General features: G+C 36.0%; 1 protein-coding gene across 2 annotated transcripts in view; it reads right to left on the minus strand.

Moving 5' to 3' along the window:
- The window catches only part of LOC120629718 (protein TANC1), a 246,436-nt gene that overhangs the window by 18,099 nt on the left and 205,811 nt on the right, over nt 1-22,526 (minus strand). For both annotated transcript variants that reach the window (XM_039898717.1, XM_039898718.1), the window contains exon 2: nt 10,180-10,590. In XM_039898717.1, coding sequence (XP_039754651.1) covers nt 10,180-10,590 — 411 coding nt within the window. The remainder of the gene's footprint in view (nt 1-10,179; nt 10,591-22,526) is intronic.

Genomic DNA, 22,526 nt, shown 5'->3' on the forward strand with positions numbered 1-22,526 from the left:
TTTCCACCAAGTGTAGGTTGAAATACTTATGAAGTCAATAATTCAAATATATCCTCACTACTAACAAGAACAAATTTATTAGTGTAACCAATTCTACGTGAAGGTGCAAAGGGGCGGGGCGACGGAATTATAAGATATTTGATGGCCGTCTGGCGCAGTGGGCAGCGACCCTGCTTTCTGAGTCCAAAGCCGTGGGTTCGATTCTCACAACTGGAAAATGTTTGTGTGATGAGCATAAGTGTTTTTCAGTGTCTGGGTGTTTATATGTATTTTCTAAGTATTTATGTGTATATTATTCATAAAAATATTCATCAGTCATCTTAGTACCCACAACACAAGCTACGCTTACTTTGGGGCTAGGTGGCGATGTATGTATTGTCGTAGTAAAATAAATAAAAATAAAAAAAATATAGGACACGTATGAAAATCAAAGTTATATTTAGAATTCACTTAAAATTACTTCACAGTCCAGAACAGTGTCCCTGGCTAACGTCTCTCGAAAAAATCTCTTTAGCGCGATTTACATTTCACGCAACTACAACTAACGCCATCTAGTGTTAGCGGGTCAATATTGCGTTTTATTTTAATGTTACATTAGTTTTTTTTTTAATATAACCCTCTAATGTTAAGGCTCTAAAACGATTACTAAAGACATATTAACCACATTTACCGAAACTAAGGATATTGTCCATCCAACCAGCATATTGGCCATGACAAACAGCAGTGGCCCTTTCATATCGCGTTTTACGATTCAATTGCCAACAACAATTAATCCCAGTTTCTGAGAGTCTAATCGAATCAACGGTCAATAAAATTTGCTCTTAAAAATAATCAGCAATGTCTTAGGTGTGGACACACTTGTCCGGTATTATTGTTCCACAGTTGCTTCCACATTTTTGCGGTTTCATCTTGTGTTTAGGTGTGTTATACACTGAATCTGAAATTTTATAATTCATGCTTTATGAAACAAGAGACTTACACGTGAAATCGTTAATAAATATGTATTGAATGTAGTTTGAAATTAACAAATATTGACATAAACTAGCATAAACACATAATACGTCTTTGCAGTATTACATGTAAGCCATGATTTTGCCGTACGAACTCGAGACGATAGTTTGGACAAACGACTGTATAACACCAAATTTTTACGGCATCACATATTCAATATCTTGTAAGCAAACAGCTTTAACATCAGCTCGAAATTTGTTGTAATAGTTATGTTAAAAGAGAGTAGGCCGATTTTAATCTGATCCAGGATAAACGATTAATTTAAGCAGAGATCAACGTTTCCAAAACCGGGTTTTATTGTTATACAATGGATGACACTGTCAAGGCCTCCAAAACTTAAAAATTTGATACGCCTGACGTGAATCGACGGTATTGTTTTCAAAGGTCGTAGAAAGTATCGGATTTTGTGCAACACTGTCATAATAGATTTGGGACGATAGATAAATAACGTACTCATGTCTAGTTCGCTTTATCGCCTGCCAATGAGTGGTTTAATGGATTAGATTTCTTTTGTAGGGCTTGTGCCGTCCTGTGTGGTGTCGTGGTATTTCACAACTGCACTTCAATACTTACGACCGTAACATGAAGGGAATCGATTTAAGTATTCGACGATTAATTATTATTTAGATATAATTATTTTTTTAAAGGAGTCGTCGCATTTATTTTTTATACTTTTTGAGTGCTTTTTCCCACACTGGCGAAAGTACCAAAATACATACTCGGTAAATTAAACACCGATACCCATAGTGAGTGATGCCCGTGTCCTGGAGTTTCGTATTTCTTTGTTTTGAATTTCTTAACGACAAGGCTGTTTGGAAGCAGACAGCACTCCGCTCTCATCTCTCAAAAGATAGAAAAATTCTAAAGATTTTTAAAAACTATAATATGATGTTGAAAAAGAGCAATTTGCTATTTCTTGTCGGCTCTTCTCGTTAGAATCTCCCTTCCGAACCGGTGGTAGAGTCACTACAAACAGACTGACTTGAAGTTTGCAATAAACTTGAAATAAATAAATTTTTAATTATTAATCAAAAATCAAAATCAAACTTATTTAGAGTTCATTACGAAATAAGTTGTTTTTTTACAGACACGGAACCACGGATATACCTGTTCTTTAATGGTCATAATCTATACAAATTATATAGGTTAATGCGAAAGTTTGGATGTTCGTTATTCAATCACGCTATAACGGCTGATCGGATCTGGATGTAATTTAGTACAAAGATAGATATATCTCTTATTAAAATATTAAATAATTCATAGAGCAATGCTTTTATTACGTAAATGATTTATTTTATTTTTAGATCCCCAATAAAACCGGTTTCCCTAGTATACGATGTCTTACTCATGTTTATGTCTCTTATGTTTTGAAATTCATAAAATTATTTAATTTAAAAATATTGTTATACGTTACATACGTTACACACGTACAATACGTTCGTGTATATACGTTACAATCAATTATTAGAATTGTTTCAAATACTGTATGATAAAAATATTATGCATTGTGCTGAATACATTGAAATTGAAATTTTATCTAGTCTGGAATGGCATATAGGTTATTCTGTAAAAAATGTACAGGCCACGTGATGTCCGATTTGATTTTTGTTTTTCATAGAGCAATTATTAGAGATAGACATGTTTTTGGCATGCTGGTAGTTCAGGGGTCACAGGATCAGTTTAACATAGTAACAACTAGTTTTTATATACAAGCGCAAACCTGTTAAAAATACAGGGTATCGGCATCTTGTATCACAATAAATGTATTCAATTCGAGCGATATCCGGTCACTTCAATCTTACGGGTTACGAGGTCGGTTACGGTTAGGTGTATGACTACCATACTCCCTAACAGGTAAGCCTGCTACTATCTTATACTGCATCATCAATTACCACCAGGTGAGATTGCAGTCAAGGGCTAACTTGTAGTGGAATAAAAAAAATGCTGCATGGCAGCAGAAATAAGCATTTCTTTGATAATCTCGATCACAAAAAACTTTACTTTTACTTATCTAGATAAACTCTAGAGGAGCAATGGGAAGGGTACGTAATGAATGTCTTACTTCTATCTGGTCTTGTCTGGTCTGGAGTCAAACCAGGGATCTCCTACTTAAATTCACAGCTTACTGTTGTGCCAGGGACATCGTCAAAGCATTGCTGTGTTCCTGTCTGTGGGGGGAGGCAGGTGTTAAACGCCCATGAGGCTTCACCTCAAGTTGATTGGCGCATAGCGGTACATTTTCATTGAGTGCCCTGCGAGGAGTTGCTCAGTTCATAGGCAACGGTTTCCTCCTTTGGCTAAGCATGACCTTCAATCATTACTATAATAAAAAAAAAACTTATGAGAGCTATAGAGTGTCTGTACCCATAATGTAATTCATACTCCCCCGCTCGCCTATGCATCATGACCACAGCCTACAGATTTTGAATGACACAACGGTTACGTGCCCTCTCGTTTTGATGGTTGTACTGTAGCCCGTTACTATTCTGTGACCTTCCAACTTCTCTTATTGTCCCGTTATCTAGTGATGAGTGTATTATAACTTGCCATGTGGGCAATGTTCTTAATTATTGTGCCATGATAGTATTACCCGCAACCCATTACCGGCCCACAGGGCACGGTTCTCCTCTCAGAACGGCTTGCAAGGCCAGGGGACATTTTTCTCCACGGGGAAAGGATATTAATATTCTCACAGTTTTTTTTACCCTCCGAGCACGGGCGCACGGGTGGAAATGATATCGAAATAAAATACGTATAATATTATATATTGCCATGTGGATGGTTAAATTTTATACCTTGTTATTGGATATAATAAATAAATGAATTAATAATACACTTTTATTTTAGAAAAAAAGGAGCTACAGAGATATAAACATAGAGCAAGAGAGTACTATTTGGTGGCCTTATCGATTTCTTCCAGGCAACCATAGGCGTAAAAGGAAAAAACGTACGAAAGCGATAGATATTTTTTCTTCTAATTGACCTGATTTTCATTTTAGTTACTTAAGTTTAAGTTTAATTTTATTTATTATTTTTAAGTCATTAATTATTTTAATCCGATTTTTTTATTTTGTGACTTTTTTATTTGATTCCTTGTAATTTATTATATTCCATTATTATACTTTTAAAGGTTTATATTAAAAGACTAATAATTAACTGTGAATAATTTATAGGAATGACTTTTTACACTTTAATAATTTATATACAAATAAATATAAATAGTTGAACATTTACTATGTGACTCATTACAAAAAAAAATTAGCAAGTGCATAATGTATCTAATGTTGGTTGTAAATAAATAAATAATCATGCTAGAGAAGGGTTCTTTTCGGTTCGAAGGGCAGTCGTTTTCGATACTGGCCTTATGAGGATTGTTTAGACTTTACACGCCTGTAAGAACATGATGGACTCGCAGGCATTGGACAAAATAGATCCATTAGATGTTTAAAGCGATGATATTGATAGCGAGGCCCCTGAACCTACAAATAATACGTACAATTATTGTGTCTAGTTCAATCTAGTTATTCGATTTGAGTATTTAATCAGTTAATCTGACAAATTGTCGGCCAATAGCAACGTGTTGTGGGCGAAGGCTGCGACTGGACTGATTGTTGTGCGCTGTGTAGGTTTTGTCATGTCTGCAATATAGAACAAGGTGAGAAACGCCTGCATGGATTGACAAGCAGATGACGAAATCGCTTTGCTATTGTGGATACCAGTACATTAACTACGTTATATCATTTTTCCGTAAATAAGCTTGGGCGTTATGATTCAGATAAATATATCAAGAACACAATGAGCTATAGAGCTGGAATTAAAATTCACATGTTAATTATATACTGGTAACATGTATCTTTGACATACATTTGACGGAAAATAATCACGGGTCTCCTACAACAATGTGAAGGGGTTAAGGCCGTAGTCCATCACGCTGGCCCAGTCCGGATTAGTGGACTCCACATACCTTTGAGCAAATTATGTAGAACTGTCGAGCATGCAGGTTTCCGCGAGATGTTTTCCTTCACCCTAGAAGCCAGTGATATTTTGTAACTTAAAAAAGTTAGAAGTACGTGTTGGGATTCGAACTTGGCCGCCCGGAAGTGAATTCAAGCTCCTACCCAAAGCGCTTCCTGCTCTAATAGAGCAGGAAGCTCTATTTTTTTGTATATTTCTATATCTTAGGTAACAGTAACTAAAACATAGTTAGTAAGCGGCTAGTCGGTATATAAGTATTTCTCCGTTGAATGAATGGTAACAACATTTATCTTAATTGATTACTTAAAAGTATAGAGGATGGTAAACGTGCCCTATTTTGAGGACTTCATTAGTTTACTAATTCGTTGTCTACGTTTATCAGCTAATACGTACGTACTTTTTACCATTGTATCAAGACAAAGGTTGTAACTACATTCGTTAACTTAAAACTAAAGCTCAGATTCCAAACGCACCATGTTTTAAGACTTAACGTTTCTTTAGTAACGTCTACAAAATATTTGTCAACTTTAAACAACTGTTAAAGTCTTACTACAATGGAAAGATTTTTATGTTAGTAAACAAATCTTTCCATTGTAGCAAGACGACATGAGTATACATTTGTTAACTTTAACTGAAGCTTACTACGAAAATTTGTTGTGGTATCGGTAACAAAATCGGTGTCTACGAGTACGTTTAACAGCGTCTAAATGCCAATATAATGTGATTGTTGCACACCAGTAAACACCTTGTAGATCAATAAACAAACGAGTACATCGGGTTCACGCTCCAATGAAGAAACGATTTAAATCTTTACTGACATACCGCATGTCGATGTGCCAGTGAGAGAATGAATAAGTTTATCAATCAAAAAATAAATTCTCATGTTGATTTTTATCTGTGGAACGGAATTATTGTCTTCAGATTTTTTAACAAGAGAGAGAGAGTTGTCGTGTGGTGCCGGCAGATCAGAATACAGTTGTACCGCACCAGAATCCTCTGTGTTTTTTTTTTACCATCTTTAGTTCCGCAGAGGACTGTCATAGGCTATAGATCGCACGAGTATTGGCGGCTGTCGGATGAAATCTTTCCTGAAATGGATGTAGATAGGGCTTGCGATAACGCAAATAGTGTGAACGCTCAAAACCAGAATTTAGCCTTACCTGTTGTCTGTAGTACCCATGGGCTGTTTATTTTTTCGAATTGTGTGTAGCTGATCAACCCTAATAATTTTAACAGAGTAACGCGGTTGAAATTTTAATGTATTTTGTTTGTTTCATATAGAGTTTAGTTAATATTTAGTTTTTATTTGGAACCACTTTATTTTTATATTCTTTTTTAGACCACAGTCACCTTTTTTTTAAAATTTATTTTTTAAGCTGGGTATCTAGTACTATCTGTTACTTTCTGAATACTATACATACATATCATAGGGATGTTAATATATTATTTTGTCGGTCGGGCACTAAATTAAATAATTTTTTTCTGTATATAATCTCAATACTAACCCGGAGTTAGGAAATCGGTAGCGACCCCGTGCCTCGAAGAGCACGTTTAGTCAACGCTCCAGGCTATTATAAATAAGTGCGAAAGTGTTTTTGTTTGTTTGTCCTTCCTTTACATCCTAACTAAGTTACCAATCAACTTTATTTATCGCATAGAGTTAGTTGAAAGGCCAGAAAGTATATACGGGCTTTGTAAAAACCGTAATTAACGCGGATAAAGAACGAGAGAAACCACCAATTACTTTATAATAACCGTTGTAACTAATTGTGTTATAACAACTGTTAAAGCTCACCAAATGGTTGGTTTGCTAGAAGACCCTCATTCCTATGAGATAGGACCCTGTACCTGGTGGGATAGTAATTGGCTGGTGATTGTTTATTTATTTATTAATAAAGAGCACTAACAATATGCATACACGTTTTTAAATACAGCACACACACAAAAACATGGGCTGATATGCACGTCAATTACAAGTGCACCTAGCATTGACAAAGCGTCATGAATTCTTAATTTGACAAAAAGTTCAAAACCATCAGGCCTCTTAGATAGCAGAGACATAGAGTTTATCTCACCCGCTGTGCAGGCGAACGGGGATAGATACAGAAATAGATTAGATAGGACCTATGTAATGGAAATTTCGTCCTAATTCAAAACACCATCGCGATTAATAGTCCTAAAGATTTAACAACAAACATATTGTATGCTAAAATATGGCTAAATTGGGCTGTAAAGGAATTAGAAAGGCAACTAAAGCGTAATTTTCAAGCGGACAGGTGATCTTCGCAAGCGATAACTTACAAATGTTACGGCTCAAGTCGGTAGGGTGTGCAATGCTCATACTTCCCGGGTATATTGACTTTAGACAGTATTACTGACTACAGGTCTCAAATTGAGACTAATGCCCCTATACCCGCAGCGTAAACTACCTTATCTTAAATATAAATATAAAATTCAATTAAAAACTCAAATGTTCACTCACTGACTTACTCATACACTGATTAACTCTAGACAAATCCGGGATCTATAATAATTATAGATGAAAGAAATTTTGCACAATTATTGTGCAAAATTTCGTCAATGTCAATGTTGTTTTTGAGCGTACAAAGGTAACAAATAAACGGAACACAACATATAAAGAAATATACACTTATAACATTAGCTTTTCTCAGGACAAAAAATCTCTCTCAAAAGTATGGCAACACCATTGACTATTTTCGAGCGTCAGTAGTCATGTTTTGGCCAAGTTGCGAACAACAAATGGAGAAAATTAATTTGAATTCTCTGCTAAAAGACAACAAACAAAAACAACCTATACTGTAACTTTTCTCTTGTTCTGTGATAGATCGCCTTTTAGAGATCGTTTGATAGCGATAAGGCCGCCTATTATACGTGCCTAATATTTGTTATGTTATTCTAGTTAAATTACTTTGTACTATGTTTTGGTGTATAATAAAGTGTTTTTAAAAAAGAAAACTGCTGATGACAGGTGGCAAAAGGAAGGAGACGCAGTTTGCTCGTAACATAAACACTAAAGGTAATACATGACTACCAACAGCGTACGCATTATTTAAGATTGTCTTAAGATTTATTTAATGCAAAGGATTTGAAATTTGCATTGGACTAGACTTAAATCTTGAAAGGCAAAAGCTGCTAAGATTACAAAATCAGGACATTTTATAACATTGTACGTTTTATTTAGTTCGGTATCAACATGAATAATAAACAGGAAAACTAATTTATTATATACAAATTAAATGCAATGTCGTTATAATGATTCGAAGCATCAGACCATGATCCTTAGATATGCTATCGAATAGAATTATACAGTACTAAAAGTAATAAAAGTTTTTAACAAAATATATTGTTATTAGACAATGTTTGTAAGCACAGAAAAGAGAAATCCGAAATCGAAAAAACAAATGAAACACAAATTAAATTACATGTTTTATTGTTTTACATTTAGATGAAAGTAAAACAAGAGAATGTGTCCTTAAATTGTCTACTCGTATCGAGTAAACTTTGTGCATACCATGACATACAGTGTCAGACAGACGCAATTGATTTTGAAGTGTTCCTAACTATTAAGAGAAAAAGTATAAAAGTATCTTGTACATATTTAATCTTTGTTTTTGTGACGACGTAACGGTAGTAACATATTAAACAATGCAAGTTCTAGAGCTAATGCTAGTTAAATTAAGAAGTTTTAAAAACTATAGCTCTGCTACTAGGTCCCTAGATACTTTATCGAATATTATAACATCATTTGTCCGGTTGTCATCTTAAACTCAATTATGAATCCTCTAGTCATGCGTGTAACAATCAAAGGCTTTCTAGTGTACCGACACTCAACAAGCATATGATAAAATTTGCTGACTCACTCCACAATAAGTATTGATGGCCAATTAGATGGATATGTTAACAACTACGATGAATATATTAGCATTCGCAGATGATACTGGGATACAAGCTCAAAAACACGCAAATTAAACACAGATGTAAGATGAAATAAAAACAAAACCGGTTCGGATAAAAAAGCTGTGCATCAAATAGCCGACTGGCCAATGCAAACAGGCAAAAAGATGTGCAAAAATCGAGCGGCCGTGCCCGATTGGGCTTGAAGGAATGTGGATCGTATACCAGCTAAGGTATCTCTTTAGTCCAGATTTAGAACTTTGTAAATTTCTAAATTGACGTGAGTATTGTTTGTTTATTTAGAAAAAGTTTTATCCAAAATAGAAACTTGAAATAATTTTGCAATAGATTTGATATTTAGGCGAAATCGTGTCAATGTTGAATCATTTAAATGTTGCACGTTAATAGGATCCGATCAACATTCCTTCTGAATATAACAAATTCCGTGCCTGCAAATTGGTTGAGCCCTTGAGGTACTGATGAGTAAGCGGACCACAGTGACCTTATTTTATTGAACACGAGGCTTGGCCAAGCCGCGCTCCTGGGACCCTCCTCCGGCAATCCTGTTAAAATATTGCTATCAAAATAACGCGAGTACTAACTCAAACGAGTCCTGAATACAAACATTTATAAGCATATATAAACTCTAACTGTATTTAATGCTATTGTGTACATATCAACTACAATAATAATTACAAATGACAATAATACCAATCAACAAATAATAAAGGACAATGTTATTCACGTTTTAGAGATAGAAACGTTATACCATTGATTAAGTACGGTAGCAATCGAGCAAGTGTTATTTTGAATTGAAACTAGTAATTTATTAGGAAACGCAGCTGTGATCGGACTGCTTTATATTTCGACGTGAACTAGAATGATGTAATTAATGGAAATAGAAAATGAACCAGATAGTGAGATAACGCTCGCCGGCCCGCTGTCTGCGCAGTCGACGTTGCAAAAGTCTGTTCTACACCTAAACTAATAAATACGCGCGGCAGACAACCGGTCCTTTGCAGAACCCCTACGTACATCCGGCGGGAGCGCGTGGGCCCAGCGACTGTCACTCACTATTATTTACGATCGGAGGCATCCTCGTTTCGATGCTCATAAAAGAATCTAGTTGGAAAGTGAGAGGCTTGTGAATGAAAACTCAACATCAATGAAGTAAAGTGCATTGCGTGTTCGGTTCGTTTGCGCAACGCAATGCAAACCGGAGGCCACCGCGGTCCCACAGGTATGCAAATATCGAGATGTGGTGCGATAAGAGCTTACCAGATAGTGGCACGTGGTTCTCGTGTGAATGGCGACTGCTCCGTTGGCCGAACGGACTCCGCAAAGATTTGGGGCTGGGGAAGAATCTTCGTCTTGTGTGTGGCGGTGTCGGACAACTTTGTGCAAGGCTTGAAGGCTGTTTGGGTGGCTTCGGTAGTCGCAATGGAGACTGCCATTCCGGGGCTTGCTGTTGGGGAGAGGGTGTATATCTTTCCATGACTTGTCTCCTGCCTTGGCTCTTTCTGGCGCATATGGGGCACGCTTCGTTTCTGAACATGCAGGAGTAGCACCGTTCATGACCGCACGTATCAATAAGCTTTCTCTTTTTACCCTTATCAAAGGGCATGTTACAACTTGGACAGGTAGTGCCTCCCGTTTCGCTGTCCAACAGTTGTCGTAACGCTGCTAAATCTGAAACAAAAATAAATGAACATGAACTTCTCGTTTACGTAAAACATGAGGACGTTGATGATATATTAAATACAGTTGTTGTATTTTGCATGATCAATTTATTTAAACGTCAATACCCTTGTAGTTAGCTTGTGGAATATAATTACATAATTCATTTTATGCGAGAATGTAGTACAAGCAATTACATATAAATGAACACGTTGAATTAAATGTAGGTGAGTTAAGGTTGGTCAACTATAAGGACTCGTAATTTATTTCTGGAATCTGCAAGATATACAATACTGTATAAGTCAGAGACGTCGGTAGTTTTTAATTAATTCTGATTTATAAGTGCGCCTGATTGCGAGAGATTCCGAAAATGCTTCAAAAAAAGATTTATATCAACAGTTTAAATTAAGCGATCCGTTAATCAACTGTTTTTGAACGCGGTAATTAAATTCCGATGTCGCGAAGTCGAAAAACAAAATCATACTTTCTCTCTTGTAAGTTTAGTAGTGATTTAACCAGCGACAAATGACACCGCGAAAAGATTGACCGTCGTATTCGCATACTTTAAAGTGTACATGTCCTTTTAAGTCCATTTTATGTTTTTTTAACTATACAGTGTATTGACACGTGTATAAAATAAGTTTTTACTGCCCAAATTATGGAAGCTAAAATTTAATATTCCGTCCCTCGTGAACTTATTGTAAACAAAGTTGTGCGACGCAGCCTCTGAACTTGTTTTATTTGCCCGAAGCAAGCTTTCCTTTTCTGACCTTTATGTAGATACTCCTTTTACACGAGCATTAATCTGAGATAATAAAACATACGGCCGGGTTTCGCGTACATAATTATGATATTAATCAAGAGGGCAAGATGGATCAAGTTATAAAATCTGACGGCTACAATTATTACAAAAACAAATACTTAATTAAAACATTGGCATTGTTCAAAATTATGTTGCCCTTCGACGCAAGCAAAAAGGTCATGACCTTTTTGCTTGCGTCGAACAAATGTGGCACACGTAAACTGCGATATAAATGTCGTATTTACGAAGTCGTTACAGGTAAAACTCAGATATAACAGATACGTTACATGTATCCTCAAATCTTTTTACTTTTAATAATACTTATTCTAAGAAAATTGTATTCTTAATTAGCGAATGCTGGTAGCTTCCTGCCTAAGGTCTTTAAGAGTACGGATGTAGGCAAAGCTTAAGGAAAGTGATCGAATGAATGAATATAACTTGACAAATGAAATTCCAGAAACTTTAATTCACAATTTAACCGATTGAGAGATTTTTTTTAAAACTGTGTAACATCCTACATGTTATTTGAAACACTTGTTTTTTAATCTTTAACAAAAAATGCCAAGTATTTTATCTTTCCTGGAAATTAAATACTTTTTTTTAAATAATTCTCATGAAGACATTACCCTTCTTTTGAGTTGGCTAATTAACATCATTCCCCATTTATGAATCATTTATCGAGCACAGCATACGTCCATGTTTCAACATGTCCAAAATGCTAAGTATCAGTTAATGTAACGTGATAACGGTTATTTGGTTGAATTAAACTTTGCGATTCAAAATTAAATATGCCACCACAGTTAAGAGCTGAATTTTATTGAGTTATCACATTTTTAGGGTAAAGCATGTACGATGAAAACCCTTATAAGATTCACAGCAGCACAGCTCTTTTTCTCCGAGTCTACTAAATGGAAAATTGGAGTGTAACATAACCAAAATCACGGATGTATAGCGTAAAAAGAAAATCTGGTTTTGACGTTTCTTTTTCCGTAGTACACAATCCCTACTTCCCTACTAATATTATAAATGTGAATGTAAGTTTGTTTGTTACGCTTTCTCGCAAAAACTACTGAACCGATCATCATGAAACTTTGGAAACATATTCTTGGAGGTAATAGAAGTAATATAGGATACTTTTTTATCCCGAAATTAAGCTCAGTTCCTTTGGGAGACGTGATGAAAAAGTTTGACAATTTTACACAAGGACTATATCAAAAATGATACAAATGTTCTTCGTTATTCTTTAGCATATAAATCAACTAACAATGCGATTTTAATGCGTCCTATAACGATAACTATTTTTTTAAGTGATAGCAGGAGCTGAGACTGATAGGAGGAGGTCAGACAGTTCTATTCAGATATTGTTTATACGAATAGATTTTTTTTTTTATAAGAATACACAACTTACAAATTACAGTACAACTACACCTACAAACAGAGGAATACAAATAATATTTTGGTGTTTTCGACTTAATAAGCATATCTTGTTACTTAATAAACATAGTTGTTAAAAATGAGAAAGTGTGCGTCTTCTTTTGTTTGGTTGTCCTTCCGTTACACTTTAACTAAGCAACCAATCAAATAGATTTGTTACATTGGGAAACAAAATCGATTTGTTAAAACCGTAATAAACGATGATGAATAACGTGGGCAAATGGTAGGATTGGCGGGAAATTTCGGAGTTTGAAATATAAAAATGATTACGGAATGAAGAAGGCTTTACTCATAGTTTTGAGTTCTTGTAATTTCCGTGGAGTTCTAAAAATAAAATGTGTAGTACGGAACACTCGGAAGCGGTGATAGCCTAGCCTTAGCCTTCGACCTCACTTTCGAGGGGCGAGTTCGAATCCCAGCATGCACGTGTAACTTTTCCAAGTTATGTGCGTTTTAAGCGATTAAAATATCTCTTGCTTTAACGGAGAAGGAAAACATCGTGAGGAAATCTGCATACCTGAGAGTTCTCCATAATGTTCACAAAGGTGTGTGAAGTACGCATTGGGCCAGGCTACCAGCGTACTACAAACTACGGCCTTAACCCCTTCTCATTGTGGGAGGAGACCCGTGCCCTGTTGTGGGCAGTTAATGGTGACGGAACACTCTCCACGCTTCCAAACCACACTTGACCGTTTTTTATCTTTCTTATGTTATTTTCTGAACACTGCCAAAATTACTGCTACCTTTGTTATAATTATTGTTATTGATTTCCATTTCTTTTCTGATATTTTGAACGTGTTATGGCACTTGTTACACACTACGTTTTATTTAAAATGAGACATGAGAAATAGTATTTACAGTAGTGATTGACGTACCAAGCAGGCAATACCTGATGTTGAGTGGAACGCCATCGATAATAAACAGGGCATATATGATATAAGCAGCACGTCCTGCAACATGCCGCCCTGTGCCCATCAATTTGAGGCGTAGGTGTTAATCCTCATGGGCCTATCATCACACCGGCACCCACTTCCGGAGCACAGCATTGCAAAAATGCCTTTCAGCGCAGAAATAAGCATGGCAATAGTACTTCCCCTGAAGAGCTATGTCACAAAAAGGCTTACGACTATCTACGTAGCTTCTTCTGTGGCCACGACCTGTCTGTGGCGACGCGTTTAACCTTACTCCAGGTAAGGGCAATCCTCTGCTATCTGCTGAATTTTTGAGTCGTACTCAGTGATTAACCAATACAACCTTATGGCATACTGTGCAATAAAAATATGTTTTCCCCCGGCATACTAAAACTGATTGTATTGGGGAAGAGTTCATTTCCAGAATAATTAATTTTATTTTTAGGTAGCATTGATTTTGAAACGTGCAAAAACTAAGTATCTTCACGAGCGCCAGATGTTTAAAGAGCCAGATAGTGAGATATGTTACTTTTTATCATCAGAAAACTAGTCTACGTGGACATATTCGCGGCTGAAATTCCATTAGTTTTTACCAGCTCTATTAGTATAATTACAATTCCAATCCGAAATAACTCCTCAGCCGACATTAATCCTTCTAAGATCTCGAATAATAATAGGACTCTCCAGGAAGACGTAAGCGGCTATCTCTTTCTAATGCTCTAAAGATAGAAAGAGAGGTGTATTTTCGTCTGTAATGGGATAGCACGCAAATATTACGGACGTCTGGCTCGGCAGACGATGAATCATTCGTTTCAAGGTAACAGATCACCCGAGGGAATCTTTGATAGTCTAGATTTGGGTCATATAGTATCAATTTGGGTAAAATATGCCCATTAATAGCATGGTTTAAAGTAGTTTTTTGCGTGCATCAGCTAAGTTTAGGTCAATTTGATTTGATTTGAATTTGAATTGTAATAGAGCAGTGAAAAGGTGTTTTTTTCATTTTTCTTTAAATAATTTCTCAATTAAAAAATCCGGAGCAAGGAAATTGGTTTTATCCACGTGACGCATAAAGCATGCTAAGTCACTGGTATTAGATATAATTAAAAAATTCAAAATTCAAAAATGTTTTATTTATGTCGACCTTATCACAGGCACTTATCAAGCGTTCATTCATATAACATGCTATAACTAATGTTAAGTGATGAACTTAAACTTAAAGGAGGGTTCCAAACGCGCCCTGGCCTAAGAAGAGCCCACAACAAGCATAGCAAGGTTTAAAGAAATATTGTTTATTAAGTTGTATTTATAAATAGCGTGTTGTGATCGTACCTTTAAATTCCTTATAAATACATATAGGGTAGATAATGTATTGATAAGGAGGGTTCAGAATGAGAAGAGTTTATGCCATAGTCCACCACACGGGCCTAGTACGGATTGGTAGACTTCAATGGCCGTTGAGAACGTTATGAAAAAATCTCAAGAATGCAGGTTTCCTTACAATGTCTTCCTTCATCATAACTCGAATAGGACTTATCCATTTTATACCATTTTCCAGCTTTATAACTACGCTGGTCAATAATCTTGTGCACGCCACTGGTGGTAGCCACGGCCGAAGCCTTCTTGAAGAACCAGACAAATTAATAAAGCATTATAAACATGTTAGCAGTTTATGTTATTGCAGTATATTTTAGTGGTAACTTAGGGCACCTTTACCGTTAGGAGACAGCTGTTAAGTAATGACAAAGTCAATTAACTCACAAAATATGTGTAGTCTCCCTACGTTCTGGTACCTAAAGCAGAAGAGAAGAAGAGAATCAAACATCAGAATAATCTTTTTATATATTTCTTTATATAACATATTTTTATGTTAACAAATTTAGCCATCACCACAAAATAATGGTAACATATTATATACATGATCGCTTCCTAAGTGCCTGTAAAAGGTCTACGTGAATAAAACATTCTCAAATTTGAATATTTTTAACGAATAATTGACCACATTCCGTTTTCTCTAATTAGATTTTTCCAGTAAGGTTTGTCTGGAGGACATCGCTGCGATAAGACTGCCTTTGCATTATTTTTTGTATCTCTTTTTTTGTCTATTATTTGTATATACTAAAAATTCAAAAATTCAAAATTCAAAATTTATTTATTTCAAGTAGGCCTAATATAAGCACTTTTGAAACGTCAAGTCTGTCTGTTTGTAGTGATTCTACCACCGGTTCGGAAGGCAGATTCTACCGAGAAGAAGCCGGCAAGAAACTCAGCAGTTGCTCTTTTCCAACATCAACAATTTACATTTTGCATTTTAACATTCATTTTTCTATCTTGTGAGAGCTGAAAGCGGAGCCGGAAGCTTCCAAGCAACCTTTGGTTATCTATCTTTACGGAAGTATTTTTCAATTTATGTCTTCTATACAATATATAATGTTTTTTTGTATTGTGGTAGCTCAGCCGCACTAATTTGTATTCGATTTAAAATATACCTTGTATACTCTTTCTCAATACCATTGAATATGACTCGATGATTTTAGTTAAATTTTTATTTTGATTCATTATTTTCCGCATAGCCAAAAACTACAGAGGTAGTGAGAACTGCCGAAAGAAGTGAAGACTGTGACCAATGTAATAAGAAATCTGATATTAACAATCGACTTACGAGAAACGGACATAAATTAGAGATATCTGCATATCGTCTGCGAAAGGTGCAGAACTCCTTTGTGGTGTTTAGTAGACGCTTTTACAAAATGATTCCCAAGGTAATTCTTGACCAACCAATACATACATTCAAAAAATGTGTAAAAACACATCTAATACAGCAAGGTTACTATACATTTGATAAATTTCTTAATGACAAGATAGATTGGAAGCAGCCAGCTTCGCTCGCATCACCCGTAAGATAGCAAAATGATTGTAAATGTTGATGTTGGAAAAGATCATCTACTGGGTTTCTTGCCGGCTCTTCTCGGTAGAATCTGCTTTCCGAACCGGTGGTAGAGTCACTACAAACATATATACTTGACGTTTCAAAAGTGCGTATAAAGTAGGCCTACTTGAAATAAATGAATTTTGAATTTTTTGGAGCAAAATGGAACCACTCGGTGACGACAATTCACTAGATTTTACCCGTCCAAAATGTCAAACACGCATGAGATACAGTGAAGTATATATTATAATACAATGGATAAGTGTATCTATATATGCGTATAGTTACATGTAGACAGGCTACTATACTACGCGCCGCTACTTTATTGCGTCATCGGTGACGCAAACCCATAAGTTTTGCTAATGCCAAAATTTGCTTAACGGGGGTAAAGTTTTCATTTTAGAAATGAAAATTTATTAATGTTAATATTCTGATATTGTAAAATTATATGTAGGTCGCGATCTTCTCATCAAACTCACACCCTTACGATATAACTCAAGCTCTCGTTATCAGATCTGCAGCCTTAGTACAAGATTTGCAATCGCAGTCGCTTTAGAGTTTTAAACTCTATATCGTTAAAGTAAAATGGACTTAATGTCACTAAGTTTAGAGTCGCAAATCCTTTACTTATGACTTTTGTTTTACTAAACTTCTGTCAAAACCCCGAGCTAAAGAGTTGTTGGAAATTTTGAGTTTTAACTCAATACTAATAAGATCCATTTTACTCCGATGTTCAAGTATTTCATACTCTAAAACGACTCCTCAATTGCGAGCGTGCGAATTCTGTACTAAGGCTTCTGAATACATTTCGTTATCAGCGCCGGATCAGACACGTTTCACGGTGGAGCATAATTCAGCAACGGCAGCAAATACCAGCTCCAGGTCACAGGTCAGGTAACTTGGTGTATACTCGCTGAAATTGGGCGGTATGACCTAGTTATGAAACTCATCGCGTATTTGTTTTGTCGGTATACAAGTAACAAATTGTGTCGCAATCCACAGCGAAAATATAATAAAATAAATAAATATAAATAAATATACTACGACAATACACACATCGCCATCTAGCCCCAAAGTAAGCGTAGCTTGTGTTATGGGTACTGAGATAGCTGATGAATATTTTGTTATGAATATAATACACATAAATACTTATAATATACAGATAAACACCCAGACACGGAATAACATTCATGTTCATCACACAAACATTTTCCAGTTGTGGGAATCGAACCATCGACCCGACCCTGCAGGGTCGCGCCCACTGCGCCACTCGGCTGTCAATATATAATAATCGTCTAGAAGCGCTCATCATCAGTCTATTAACGTCCCACTACTGGGCACAGGTCTCATAGGAGAGAGGGCTTTAGGTAAGCTCTTAAACCCCCACTTTGCTTGATGGGCGTATGTTATGAAATTCATCGTTTTGTCTGTACACAATTAACAAATAGTGTTATAATCCACGGCTTAAATATAATAATCATCTAGCGCTCATCATCAGACTATTAACGACGGCCGATTTGGCGACGGCCGATTGGCGCAGTCTGCAGCGACCCTGTTTTCTGAGTCCAAGGCCGTGGGTTCGATTCCCACAACTGGAAAATGTATGTGTGATGAGCATGAAAGTTTTTCAGTGTCCGGGTGTTTATGTGCATATTATAAGTATTTATGTATTATTCATAAAAATTTTCATCAGTCATCTTAGTACCCATAATACAAGCTACACTTACTTTGGGGCTAGATGGCGATGTGTGCGTTGTCGTAATATATTTATTTATTCCTATAATTAACTTATATGGAAGTTATACCTATTTTCTATTGAACAATAAACTACTATTATTATTATAATTCTTAGGTTAAAACAAAACAATAACCTAGTTTTGGTGGATATCCTAGAGCGCTAAATAAATTAACGTCCCACTAATGGGCACAGTTAACTAACTTTAATAGGAAGAGGATAAGACTTTTTAGGTAAGCTCTTAAACCACCAATTTGCTTTTAGATTTGTGGATTTTAACCATTATCATAAAATGTTAGTTAAAATAACAACGAACGAAATTTAACGTACCTACTCTCCGAGCAAGCGGAGTGTATACAAAAATTTGCCTAACTCCGGGACCACTCAATAAATACGACCTAACAAATGTTGGGCGACTCGGTATTATAACTCGGTACCTCGTGACCGTGTTAAACATGCTACGAGTAACTCAAGGAATTTATAATGCCCCTCTAACGACGAAGAGTTCCTGTACGATGCTGGTAGCTGGTAAGGGTATGGGTCTAATATATCTGCTATACCCCTGACAAGTTGGCCCGCTATCGTCTTAGTCTGCATCGTGACTTACCACTACACTGCTAGCAATGCAGGAGGGAAAAATTACATCCCCCGATTAAAAAATCCCCGGAAAAATCCTATTATTATATTAAGGATTACTTTAACGATAAAATAGCTTGGGTGTGAATTGCGTTAGCTTCATTGCTGAATATAAATTTACAGTGAGATGGTAATAACAAAAAAAAAAATCCCGGCTAAGTTTGTTGTGGGCTCTTCTTAGACCAGGGCGCGATTGGATCCCTCGTAGCTTTTGGTTTAAGTTGGCGAACGAAGTTATCACCATCCCCTTACAATTATGTAAACATTTATGTATGAACGCTTCATAAGTGCCTGTGATAGGCCTACATGAATAAAGAAATTTTGAATTTGAATTTGAATTTATATCCCCTAACAGGGGATAAAGTAAACGTCATTAAAACACTGTAAATTGACTACGTTTATTATTACACGAATATAATTTGGATGTTATTTCCACATGCTCGCAGAGTTGCAAGCTGTGGAAGAAGATAATATTTTGTCCTTTCCCCGCGGAGAATATAATCGGTCTCCATGCTGGCGAGTGTGCCAGTTAAACCAAAATCAAATAAGTGTTAATATTTTTGTGATTCAAGGGCCACTGCTCGTCATAATTAAAAAACTTACCAACTAAAAATACTCCTACATATAAAACTATTTTCATCCAAACAAAAGTTATGATCGAATATAATCGTGTGCGGTCCCGTATACTAAACAACGGACGGACACCTTGCAGCTCGGCTCCCAATTACCCACCAATCAGATGCAAGCACTTTACGAGCTGCACAGCGATACAGTTTATGGCCGAAGCGCTACATAAATGACGCAGTTTAACTATCGTACAGTTAGGCAATCGGACTTAGGACGTTGACCATGCATTAAGTAAGTAGACAGCAAGAAAATAGAATGAACTTTATCGTTAAATCAAAAGATATGCGCAAACATAAAAATATTTTCTTCTAACAAAAGTTATTAAGCAATATACAGTGTAAACTCTTTATAACGAAACTCGAGGGACTGAGCATTTTTTGTCGTTATAGAGAGTTATCGTTATATGGAGTGAACAAAAAAAAACCAAATTAATAAGAATTTTTAATACAAGAATTTTTAATTGTATGTATGTCTTAGATAATAAATGCTTATACATATAAATTATTGTTTACACATATAGTCTGATAATTTCGTCTGACGTTTTTTGCTATGCCAGTACTTGTTTTCATCACTTCCGAGAAAACAATGCGTCATACTGCACGTGTACAAGGCAATTAAGGATAACAAAAGCTAGACCGACCTCGGATGTTTCGGAGCTTCAAAGTCTTTTGTTACCTGATAACATAACATAAACAATAATACCGATAATAAATATTTACTGTCTACAAATATGAACACATTTCTTCGTAATAGAGAATGGCGTATCGCTATAAAGAGTGTTTCAATATGTGAGTTTTAACGCAAACCAACCAACTTGGGCTCACTCCAACGTTATAGGGAGTTTATCGTTATAAAGGATAACGTTATAAAGAGTTTACACTGTAATGGTGTTCTATCTCATTTACTAAACAACAGACGGAAATCTTGCAGCTACGCTCCCAATTGCTTACCAATCAGATGCAAGCACTTTACGAGCTGCACAGCGATACAGTTTATGGCCGAAGCGTTATATAAAAGGCTAAGTTTAGTTATTATACAGTAGGGCGCTCGTCCAAAGGACTTTGACCATGCATTAAATACTTACAGACACAGCCACACGATAGCGGTCCAAATTGATTGACCCTTTTACAAAATTTACACGACACAAATGTGAACAGTAGAGTCTTATCTTTTCTTCCGTAGAATTTTTCCATCTTGTGAGAGATAAAATCGGAGGTGTGATTGTTCTATCTAGAGTCTAGAAGACGGACCAAGTAGTTGGCCTAAATGATGTTAAGTTAAAAACCATCGCTTAGAAACAGAGCGATACTTCGCCGTGCATGCAAGGAATACGTCCAGCAATCTGCCACCCTGTGTCGATCAACCTGAGGCATAAGTGTCAAGCCTCGAGTGCCTGTAATAACAACTGCAATCATGCCCGGAATACAGCATTCTAACAACGCTTCTTGGCGGCAGAATTAGTATTTCCCCGGACGAGCGCTATCATAAAAAGCTTTAATACTACGGACTTACTTTGGGTTTATACCCCGCTTGGTCGTAGTCTTTGGTTCAACTGTCGATTTGCTAAACTGTGTAAACAAAAAGGGGGAATGCCCGATTGCTCGGCGTCCGGCGCATTTCGCATTCGCACTCATCGGTTATCGTAAATCCCAACTTAATTTCAATCGGGGACTGGCGATCGTGATCACGTTTGGTAAAAGCAAAATGTGCGTACACCTTAAGTGACCTTTACGTGCAGATTCCTGCTAAATGCGGTTGAAAGAAGTCAAACCATTAATAATCTAGCGACCATGCTTTCTGAGCCAAAAGCTGTGGATTCGACTCCAACTAAGCTGGAAAATGTTTGTGTGATGAAAATGAATGTTTTCAGTGTCTAGGTTTTTTGTATATCTGTATATTATACGTATTTAAGTGTATTATTGTTATAAAATATTCATCAGTCATCTTAGTATCCATAACACAACGCTTACTTTGGGGCTAGATGGCAATGTATATCGTAGTATATTTATTTATTTATATTTATTTATTTATATTTTTTTAACTAAATGGTATTTATCCGCCCATTAACAGTCCACTATGGGGCACGGATCTCCATTCAGAATATCGTAGTCCACCACGCTAGCCGAGTGCGGGTTCTTAGACTTCGGGGAACTCCGGTGTTACAGAAAGGATGGCCGAAGCCTTCGCCTCGACTATAATATGTGATTTACACGCTTTACACAATAATTCTGTACCTTTTTCTCGATTAAAAAAATTACTAAGTTCACTTGTAACTAAACTTGTACGTAGATAGGTGGATACGTATATATTACCGAGTATTTTGGTGGTTTTAGCTTTTTTTTTAAATTGGTATCTAATCTGGTCATGTTATGATCTTTATATGGAACACGTACGAGGCTGAATAAATTATAGCTGAGATGTAAGAGGCTATGTAGGAGTCTCTGAGGTTTATATCACGTAATCAGCGAAGTAAAAAGTAAAAGGATAACGTTTGTAGTAAGTTTGACTGCTTTGCTATTTAATATACAATGGTGAAGAAGCGCTCGAGCAAATAAAGTCATCGGTTTTCCGCAAATATAATGATTTTTATTATTATTTATTTATTATTTCTGTTCTTCTATGTACCTACATTCTTGTAAATAAACTATTTTATTATTATTATTATTTTTATTATTTATACCATGAATTGTGATTGTGAACATATGATACATGAAGTGTACAAAGGGAAGCTTATATCTATAAGAGATCTCTTCCAGCTACCCTAGGATGTGAGTAAGATGATTTTATTGTGATATAGGTCAAATAAAGGTTATAATAAATGATAACTACTGAAAATATGTATATGTAATATTAACAAGATTCTACATACTAATA

This window comes from Pararge aegeria, chromosome 15 (genome assembly GCF_905163445.1).
Source record: "Pararge aegeria chromosome 15, ilParAegt1.1, whole genome shotgun sequence".
In the NCBI taxonomy this organism is placed as follows: domain Eukaryota; kingdom Metazoa; phylum Arthropoda; class Insecta; order Lepidoptera; family Nymphalidae; genus Pararge; species Pararge aegeria.